Source organism: Urocampus carinirostris, chromosome 9 (assembly GCF_059441175.1).
Source record: "Urocampus carinirostris isolate Australia breed hairy pipefish chromosome 9, RoL_Ucar_1.0, whole genome shotgun sequence".
Classification (NCBI taxonomy): Eukaryota; Metazoa; Chordata; class Actinopteri; order Syngnathiformes; family Syngnathidae; genus Urocampus; species Urocampus carinirostris.
Window position 1 is genome coordinate 37,209,596 of NC_142357.1, and position 10,800 is coordinate 37,220,395.

Sequence of the window (10,800 nt, forward strand, 5' to 3'; positions counted from 1 at the left end):
GAATGTGGGAGGAAACCGGAGTGCCCGGAGGAAACCCACGCAAGCACGGGGAGAACATACAAACTCCGCACAGGAAGCCTGGTAGCTGGATTTGAACCTGTGACCTCAGAACTGCGCCGCACACGCGCTAACCACTGCGCCGCAGTGCTGCCCTCTTCTCTTCTTAAGCGTTAATAATGTTGTCATTTAATTTGTATGCAAAACGAAACAAAAACATTTCTTCTTTGGTTTTAATGTATAATAGAGAATTTAATTGTACAGTAGAGCCCCAGGATACAACATCCCCGCCTTATGACATTTTTACTTCACGTTGTGGGTTAACAAGTGTTTTCAGACTCTTTTTACGGTACTTTCCCAAGTATACGACATCATTTTTAATGCCATCTCACTTATACAATTCTTACTTTCCAATTTATGATGCCTATGTGCCTGTCTATTCGTCAAAATCAAATATAATTTTGGTTTGCGCCATGGCGTCATAGATAGATAGATAGATAGATACTTTGTTCATCCCCGAAGGGAAATTCACATTTCCAGCAGCATCCCTGAGCTGAGAACAATCGAGAACAATCGAAAATAACACGGGATGACAGTGAAGATATGCTATTGGCCGAACTACCTCCCACAACACCTTTTTAATGACCTCAGAATCTTGTGTGCTTCCTAACAACTTTGCAAGTCAAAAATACAATACTGTCACGGTTGCCATGGCGCCCAATTGGCCCCGCCCGTGTGGTGCCAGCTGCGGCTCGTTTGCAGATTGGCTGTATTTAAGCTCAGTGCTCTCACTCACCCTTGGTCAGTCCATCAACGAACCTCTGTCCGGTATTGTTCCTGTCTATTTTGTCCTGTTTAATATCGATCTCCAGTTTCGTTCACGTCTAGTTTGTCCTGTTTAATTTCCAGTTTTGATATCAATCCTGTCTGTCCCGTCCTGTCCGGTATCGCTCCATCTGTCCGATATCTCCTCGAGCAATTGATATCGATTTCGTCGGCCTCGGGCTTCCTGTCATTTCACGCCAGACTACTGCCTTACGTCTTCCGCCCAATGATCGCCGAATCACTGGCATTTGGGTTAACGTGCATGACTGCCCCATTTCCAGTAAAAGAAAAGCTTTTGTGAGAAACTTCACGCATTTGGGTTCTCCTCCTGTTCCGATTCTTGACAAAATTCTGTAATTTCTGTATGTATTTATTTGCTACGGGTCCCTAGAACTGCATCGATGCTAAAGGTAGAAGCGAAAATATGATAACCATGGAATTACAAAGAAATGTGACATTTTGCTTACTTTATTTATCTATTTTTTTCTTTATACTTCTGCAGAACTTCTTGTTCCTTTCATTTGTTTTTATTTTGTATTTCAGTTAGACAGTGTCATACCAATATCATTAGTAATTCTGTGATGTTTGATAAAAGAAAATTAATAAGAAATATGAAGAGGGTTATTGAATCTTGTTGAGTTGTATTGCCACAACCATTCAACAATCAGGACAATTATTCAGCATAAAAATAAGGATGCAGTTATGGCAACATAGTATTTTAGAGGAAGACAGTCATCACAAGTGAAGTGAGGTCAAGTGTTAAAATCTCTCTGTTTCTCCTGTGCCCTCTGCATCCACCTGCTACTTCACTGTACCAGCTCGAGTCACGTCACAACAAAGATTCTTCCTTTACAAGTATATTTATTCATGTTATCTAATCATATGCACATATATTACACATACATACAGTATTTACTATTTTTTATTTTAAGATTTCTCGGAATGCATTGGCTGATTAGCATAGGTTTCTATCCCCTGCTATATTTATATTTACCTTTACAATCTCTACCTCAGATCATGTCATATCTTGGGGGCCTACTGTATCAGGGTTGGGTAGGGTTACTTTAACTGGATTACTTTCAATGACTTTTGGATTACTCCAATACCAAATATGCTAATAAAAGACAAAAGAAACTAAATATGAATACAATTACTAAATTTTGTGCAGGATTGGGGAGTAACGGAATACATGGAACGGCAAAAATGATGTTGGCAAGCTGTTTGGATTTATTTTCATTTTGTTTCTGTCGCATTTTATGTTAGTTTTGCCGGAGATCAAATAGATCAAAGCCAGGAGAGAACGCTTACCACGTGTTGTGAGTCATCATCTTATTCATATTTAGTTTATTTTGTCTTTTATGAGCATATTTGGTATTGGAGTAATCCAAAAGTAATTGAAAGTAATCCAGTTAAAGTAACTCTACCCGACCCTGTGTATTATTACGAAAACATAAATGAAATAAAGGTTGGAACCTCATCGATTTGACCTATCACTGTTGGTGGTTGAAACAAAACTCTGAGGATAAACAAGGGTTCACCTTAGTGGGGTAACTGATTTTCCTGCCCACTCAGCACATTTTCCTCTTGTGCAGTTCCTGCAGGACACTTTGGATGCTTTGTTTAACATCATGATGGAACATTCACAAACGGACGATTACGACATCCTGGTTTTTGACGCCTTGGTGAGCGGCCGTCGAATCGCGATTATCGTCCTTGAGATAATTTTTGTATTGATCTTCTGCCGTCTTCTGCCAGATCTACATCATAAGTCTCATCGCCGACAGAAAATTTCAGCATTTTAACACGGTGTTGGAGGCCTACATCAAACAGCATTTCAGTGCCACGCTTGCCTACAAGTAGGTTCTAATAGTGATTAGAAATTTACTTTTGGGATATTCTATTTATTATTGATGCAAAAAAAGACAAATACTGAGATCAACACATTTACCTAACAGTTCAGAAGTGTGGGATTCAAATTTCAGGTGTAATACAATAGAGGGTCAACAGTTTTTTTCCTCCTGCTATCTAATAAGATCCTTTTTCTAGAGATTAATACTGATAACCAACAACATTATAAGAAGTAGAGAGGAGACACAACCAAATTAGGCTATTACTTCTATAAAAAAAATACGTTAAAATCTATTCTGAAGAACATAAATGCTTAGAATCTTTCAAACTAGCTGAGCTCTTCAGTGTCTCGTTTTCATTAAAAAGAGGTAAAGAGGAGACACGACCAAGTTGTGCTACTACTTCTTTGGAAAATTAATATGTATTCCAATTGGGAACATAAATGCTTGGAATATTTTTGACATTAAAGAGGTGAAAAAGCAGATAGACCAGGCTGTGCTACTACTTTAAAAACAAACAAAATATGAAATGAAATGAAATGATCTGGATTTATATAACGCTTTTCAAGTCAATGACTTCCCAAAGCACTTTACAATGTGCTCCACATTTTCCAATAGCGGCCTTGCAGCCATGTAAGGCGCTAACCTGCTTATTGGGGGTATCAGGGGTTCAGTGTCTTACCCAAGGACACTTCGACATGTAACACGGACGAGCCGGGATTCGAACTGGGATCCCTTGATCCCAAGACGAGCGCTCTACCTTCTGAGCGCTACTGAGGGGCTACTGCCGCCCCTATAATCTAATGAGGAACATACATGCTTAGAGCCCTTCTAACTACGTGAGCTCTCCAGTGTCTCCCACAAACGATGAAAAAACTGAGATGAGACACAACCAAGTTGTGCTACTGCTTCTATCAAAAATGAAAATATATTCTAATGAAGAACATAAATGATTCTTAGAATGTAAAGGGGACACACGACCAGGTTGTTCTACAATTTCTATAGAAAATTAAAATACATTAGAATGAGGAACATAAACACTTTGAATCTTTACTGGGCAGTACCTCACACTTTTTTATAGGATGTAAAGAGGAGACATGAAGTTGTGCCACTACTTGAGTAGAAAATTCAAAATGTATTCTAATAGGGAACATGAATAATTAGAATCGTATCTTGGCCGGGATTTCTGGTAGCTTGCTCACATTATGAAGAGGTAGAGAGTATATACAACCAAGTTGTGCTACTACTTCTATAGAAAATCAAATGATATTCTAATGAGGGACACAAATGAATCTTAGAATCTTTCTAGCTAGCCTAGTTTTCCAGTTTATATTACATTACAAAGAGGTAAAGGGGACACACATCCAAGTTGTTGTACTACTTCTATTGAAAATCAAAACAAATGCTAATAAGGAACATAAACACTTTGAATCCTTACGTGTCAGTGCCTCACACTCTTTTAGAGGAGGTAAAGAGGAGACACAACCAAGTTGTGCCACTGCTTGAATAGAAAATTCAATATGTATTCTAATAGGGAACATGAATGCTTAGAATCGTATCTTGACCGAGCCTTCTGGTGCCTCGCTCACATTATAAAGAGGTAGAGAGTATGTAAAACCAAGTTGTGCTACAACTTCTATTGAAAAGCAAATTATATTCTAATGAGAGATATTGATGAATCTTGAAATATTTCAAGCTAGCCCAGCTCTCCAATTTACATCACATTATGAAGAGGTAAAGGGGAAACAAATCCAAGTTGTTCTACTACTTCTCTAGAAAATCAAAATACACACTAACAAGTAACATTAACACTTTGAATCCTTACTTGGCATTGCCTCACACTCCTTTAGAGGAGGTAAAGAGGAGACACGACCAAGTTGTGCCACTACTTGAATAGAAAATTCAAAATGCATTCTAACAAGGAACATTAATGCTTTGAATTGTATCTTGGCCGAGCTCTCCGGTTCCTCGCTAGAGAGTTAGAGTTGGGTTCCTACATCTATAGGAAAAAAATGATATTCTAATGACAAACTTGAATGCTTAATATACATGTTATGATTACTGATGTGTCTCACCTGTTCCTGCTCATTTGGCGCCAACTGTTGCGGGTTCTGATTAGTTCCCGGTCAGTATTTGAACCCAGTCCTGTCTGTCCCCTGTGGTCAGTCCGTCTGCGAACCTCGGTGAATACTAGGCAAGCCTTTTTCGACCCTGACTCCCACCTGTCCCGTTTTTGCTCCCGTCTGTCCCCGGCTACGACCTGTTTTGCTCCTAACCACGTCTGCTCTTCCGTCCCGGCTTATGACCCTTTTTGTCCCCGACTGCTTCTACTCTCCTGTTCTGGCTTACGACTCGTTTACGACCACGCCTTGCTCTCCAGTCCTGGCTACCGACCCGTTTTTCCGTCCCTGACACCGTCATCGCTCACTACGGAAGATCCACTTTCGTCTTCGGATCACAATCCGAGTACGAGAGCGACTTTCTTCCCGCGTCCAGCGAACACCGGATTGTCGATGTAGCCCTACCTCTTCCCTTCAATAAAACTTGTGAGGAACGTAACGCAATTGGGTCCTGTTTCCGTTCTGACAATACATCTTTTTAAGCCATGACAGCTGATGTAACATTCATGGACTCCTCTTAATGGACTAATAATCTGTTTTTTTTTATTTCTATTGGGCCGATAACTGTGACAACATTTGTCCAATATTGTGCATCCCGAGTAATAACAGATCTATTTTTTAATATTTTGCTCTGAAAGTTTTAGGTCCGAAGTGGCGATCTAACCCCCAACATCTGGTCAAACGTCTATCTATGTCATAAATAAAGGCAAAGGCCTCCAGAGGTCTGCGACTTATGGCAAAGAAGAAGGCCACAAACTGGCTTAAAACTACATTTAATCCTCTTAAACAATAAAAGCCTCCCTGAAACGACTCTAATCTCGACTAACAGCCGTCCCGCCGTATTTCAAAATATGAGCGCTTTTATTACCATTAAGTCTTCTCCAGTTTTGTCTCTGATGCATGACTGAAAGGCCCACCGGACGAGAGAGGATTTTCCTTTTCTTTTTTTCTTTTTTTTGCATCTCGATGATGTGGAATTTCAAATGGAGCAAGTGGGATTTTGAGATAACTGGCAAGAGAGAGTCGGAGTGAGCATTTCAGAAAGAAGATAAGAGTGGAACTATATAATGTAGACCCCCAGGATATGACATGAATCTGTTCTGAGGTGGGGATTGCAACGTGAAATTGCCGTGTAGTGTGAGATAGAAACCTATTTCAATTAGCTAATGCTACCTCAAATAAAATCGAAATAAAATGACAAAAACATACGAAGTGAGAGTATGTATAATGCACCTATAAAGCAGAGGTCCCCAACCTTTTGCAAGCCGAGAGCTGCTTTTTCTCACTAACCAGTTCAACAGGTATCCCGTTTGATATGCATTTCGAACAACTTATCTTGTTACCGTAAATTACGGACTATAGAGCCGCGCGTGATTATAGGCCGCACCCGCCAGTTTTGGGTGAATTGCCGCTTTTGTACTCACACAAGCCACACCTTTATATAAGCCGCGTGCGTGCACCCGCATTAAAATACGTGACATGATCACAAGTTTAATCTAAATAGATAGTGCTCAATTCTAAATCTCCTGTCGGCGTTATAAATGGAAAATGATACCCGTAATTTAGGTATGATGCAGACTTGTAAAGTCCGGGTCCCGTTGAAAGTAATCCAAGGAAAAAAAATGTATATTTCCAAAGTTAAGGGTGGGAAAAATATAAATCCACTATTGTCCGCTGCGACAACAAACAGATCTACCGGTAACTCAGCTTTACCTTACTTCCCATCAGCCCGCATTAGCTCCGCTCCTTCTTTTTGATTGGCCCGTAGAACACAAAACAGAACAAGTCTCTAAAATAAATACATTACAAAAATATACAGTTGCAAATACATATTATTCATGGTTACACATATTTACGAAGAAAGACGGTACACTGACAGAGTTTTCAAAGCTTTAATAATAATAATATAACTTTCATCCCAAACCATGCCTGTGAAAGGTACCAACGCGCTAGTAGATCACGCTCGCAATGCATCAAGCGTGCCTGTTAGATAAAAGCATCCCGTAATTGTGAAACTAACGGTAGATCGTCCTCAACTTCCTCCACATAACTATCGCCACCAAAGGCATCTTCCTCATTATCGGAAAGAACTTCTGTCATACAGACAATTTGAACGTAAACTAAGAGGATGCAGTCTTTCTCGGCGCATGTATTCTACTGGTCTTAATCTTACCTTTTATACTCCAGCGCCGCTGGCGGCCGTTAGAAAAATTACATAAATTGGCCGCTTCACTGAATAAGCTGCAGGGGTGAACATTTGGGAAAAAAGTAGCGGCTTATATTCCGGAATTTACGGTATTATACTATGGTGTTACTATGTTATTACCAGGTTTATTATTAAAAGTAAAGTTAAAAAAACTAACTATTTTTTACTAGAAATCTGACATCACTTTGAACCTGACAAGAGTATTATTTGTTTTTCAGGAATCTTATAACTATTCGTATTATAATATAATATAAAACTTTTTGGGGCCAATTAGGTGGAAGGTCTATAGCAGGGGTCAGAAACCTTTTTGACCCAAAGAGCCATAAAAGCAAAAAATGTTTTAAAAATAAATTGAGAGAGCCACATCATATATTTTCAGACAAAATTGAAGAAACTGCTAAACACGCTCTCCAGACAAAAGCTGCTTCTTCAGCACATTTTATTTCACTCTGTGTCATTTGATGGTTGAATCAAATGTATGAAATGATAATAATGCCAAATCCCGTGTCCCAAATCAATGTAAATATGCCATTCACAATTTGTCTTCCACCTTAAGTTAAGAGTGTTGGGGCAATTTTTTTCCATGAAATTTGTCCTTCATAACGGTTTCAAAACAATGTGCATGCAAAGTTCTTTTGTAAAAATGTCAAAAATTACTGCAAACGTTAAGCATATCGTCATATTCAATTTCGGTGTAGACTGCACTGAGCGAGAGAGAGAGAAGGAAGTGCCAGCTCACAAAATAAACAAGCGAATTAAGTCAAAGTTACAGTGCATGAAGGTAAAAATACAAGGGTTCCCCTGACGTTGTGTTGTAAATGTGATATTTTGAAGTTAAGGTCGAAGTATAACGAAGTTGAGTCAAGTCAGTAGAGTTTTTCGAGAACCGGGTTCTTCGGCTCGGCTCACTAAAAGGAACCGGCTCTTTCGGGTCCTAAACGGCTCTTCAGGTTGTTTTTGCTTCTTTAATCCAAACATGACCAAATATTATGTAAAATTATGCACAGAATGACTTAAAGGAAGGGGGAATAGAACAAAAGGGAAAAAATACCAAAATTAAAAAGTAGTGAAAAGCTGAGAAAAAAAGAAACAAAAGGAAGAGAAAAAAGGAGGAAACATTCAGCAAAAAGCCAGAAAAAAAGAAAAAGAAACAAAGGAAAAAAGTAAATAGAGAACAAAAAGAAAAAAGTAACAGCTAGGAAAAAATAAATACAATAAGATTTTCTTTAAAGGAATTAAAAATAAATAGAAAAAAACATGGAAAAAGAAGAAAAAGTTTGTGTTGCATTCAAATAATTTCCAATTATACCAAGTCAATCTTGTTGCCAACATTGTTCTTCCACTAAAAAATGTGATTAAATACAGTTTTGTATCGTGCAACCGACTAAAAATGCCCCAGAAAATGTTAGTATTATGCGACAAAAGATACCAGGAATAAAAAAAGAAATTGATCTTGTGAAACAACCTTTGCAATAATACATGAGTCAATTCATTCAAAAGTGAATTTTTTTTTGCATTGCCGGAAACTCAGCAAAAAAAACGTGATGTTAAGTTTTGGACATTTTTGATAATGACTTAGTTGCCACACTCGGGATTGCTGTTGCTCACTGTTGTTTCAAGCCTTGCTCACCGACTTTGTGTGAACGCTCAGACCCGTGGAAAATTAGAGGAAACATTGCTCCCGAGCCATAGGTTCCCTACCCCTTGTCTATAGCAACGATGTCCGAAGAAAGGCTAGGGGACTATTTGTAGCTCTCCATCTACTTTCATAATCCCACAGCAGCATATACATATAAAAAAGAGATAATTTAGGACGTAATCGGGTGCCAAAAAACAAAAATCCAATTCTTTATGTATTGTCACATAAACCAATTGCTGGTCAGCATTTGATACGACATCAACCAATAGTAGACAGGCAAGTTTTGGGCACCCTATTTTGTGTAATATTGCAGAAAAATAAGATGCTGGAATTACTCAAAAGTTGAGTATTGGCAGTGTCTCATGATAAAAAGTAACAGGATCCCAGGGCAGACAACAATTTTTCACAACTTGAAACACAATAAGACGACTAATCGCAAAAGCTACCAGCTACCGGGCTTCCTGTGCGGAGTTTGTATGTTCTCCCCGTGCTTGCGTGGGTTTCCTCCGGGCACTCCGGTTTCCTCCCACATTCCAAAGACATGCATTTCAGGTGAATTGGCCGGTCCAAATTGTCCCTAGGTGTGAATGAGCCAGCGAGTTGTCTGTCCCTGAGTGCCCTGCGATTGGCTGGCAACCAGTTGAGGGTGTCCCCTGCCCACTGCCCGATGATTGCTGGGATGGGCTCCAGCACCCCCGCGACCCTACTGAGGATAAGCGGTGCAGCTAATGAGATGAGATGAGATAACAGAACCACACTTTAAAATTAAGTTTATTATAAATCTACTTGTAACATTCATTGCAAGCATATTACATCGTTGTTTTCCATCTGCCATCAGTATGTACCTGCATTTACTCATCTTCATTCATACAATGTTGGCGTTGCGTCATCTGCTACAAGCCACGTGAACTCCTCTTACCGCGTTTCCGTTTTGTAGCGTCATAAATTGTGCTAGCTTCTTTTGAATCTTCTCGGGCTGAGGTTTTGCCCTGATTCCTAACCACTTATCCTTTTTTCTTGTGTTCTCTGTGCGTCTACTTTGGAAAATGACATGCATATGATATGATATGCTTATAAGGCTTGGGAAAGCCCGGGAGCACGAAGTTATTTGTTGCAGTCTTCTGATTGGCTGCCGAGTATGCAAATTGCCAAACGAACCGAAAATCCGAAATTTTCAAACCGAACGAAGATTTCGAAAACGGAACAAAAGCAAACATTTGATTTGGAAAAAAACAACAACAACAACAACAACAAAAAAACCGAAAGTTTTTTCCTTTCTCGAAAAAGTTGTCGGCCACCCGGGCGGAGACGTTTTGTAAGTTGTACGCCCGGTGTAAAAGATGAATGCCCCAGGCGTCCGGGCAGACGTTATTTCAGACACTAGTATTGGGCAATATAATTTAGGGATGTTTGGAATGCTGATATTTTATGTGCTATAAGTTGTTGTTGATGTCATATGATTTGGAAAATGCTATAAAAAACGATCACACCGTAAAACTGATATGATGTAAGGCGGGGTCGCTGTATCACAGGGTCTACTGTAGTCGGATGGAACAGCGGTCTTATATCTCATATATAACGGAAAATATTTTAGAACCATCTATCACAAACACAGTCAGGTATATGAAAGGGAGTCAGCTCAGGTGTAAAAACCATTTTCTACTCCACTACTCTCCTTTTTCTCGGCAGACGGTTGATGTCGGTGCTGAAGAGGTACCTGGACGTCTCCAGCCGGGGGGAGCACTGCGAAGCCATTCTGCGGACCCTCAAATCCCTGGAGTATATCTTCAAGTTCATCGTTCGCTCTCGCATGCTCTACTCGCAGTGAGTATCTTTTTTTTATGCACCGTAATTATTTCTAGGCCACACGCGAGCCAGTTGGCCTGCATCATGCTAATCGTTTTTGACAAGTTTAGCCGAGGGTGGCGCTTAAAGGGTCATTGCCGCTAATATGCGTTGAGGGCAATGATGAGGGTCAGAAACAGAGTGCAAGGCTGCAATGTGCCAGGAGGGAGAACGGAGAACCCTACATAGAACAGAATGATTTTTATTGCTGAAAGTTAGACGAAAGTAATACCCAATTTATGTCAGTCAATGGGGACCTGTCAATATGCGAATTTCGACAAAATACCGCCCTTAAACACGCAATCTGCTGGCCTATGCTCA

General features: G+C 39.8%; 1 protein-coding gene across 1 annotated transcript in view; it reads left to right on the forward strand.

The window, feature by feature from the left end:
* Positions 1 to 10,800, forward strand: part of dock2 (dedicator of cytokinesis 2) — a 167,325-nt gene that overhangs the window by 37,795 nt on the left and 118,730 nt on the right. The window contains exons 19-21 of the mRNA XM_088343674.1: positions 2,415 to 2,504; positions 2,578 to 2,678; positions 10,324 to 10,458. Of these exons, the coding sequence (XP_088199800.1) occupies positions 2,415 to 2,504; positions 2,578 to 2,678; positions 10,324 to 10,458 (326 nt within the window). The remainder of the gene's footprint in view (positions 1 to 2,414; positions 2,505 to 2,577; positions 2,679 to 10,323; positions 10,459 to 10,800) is intronic.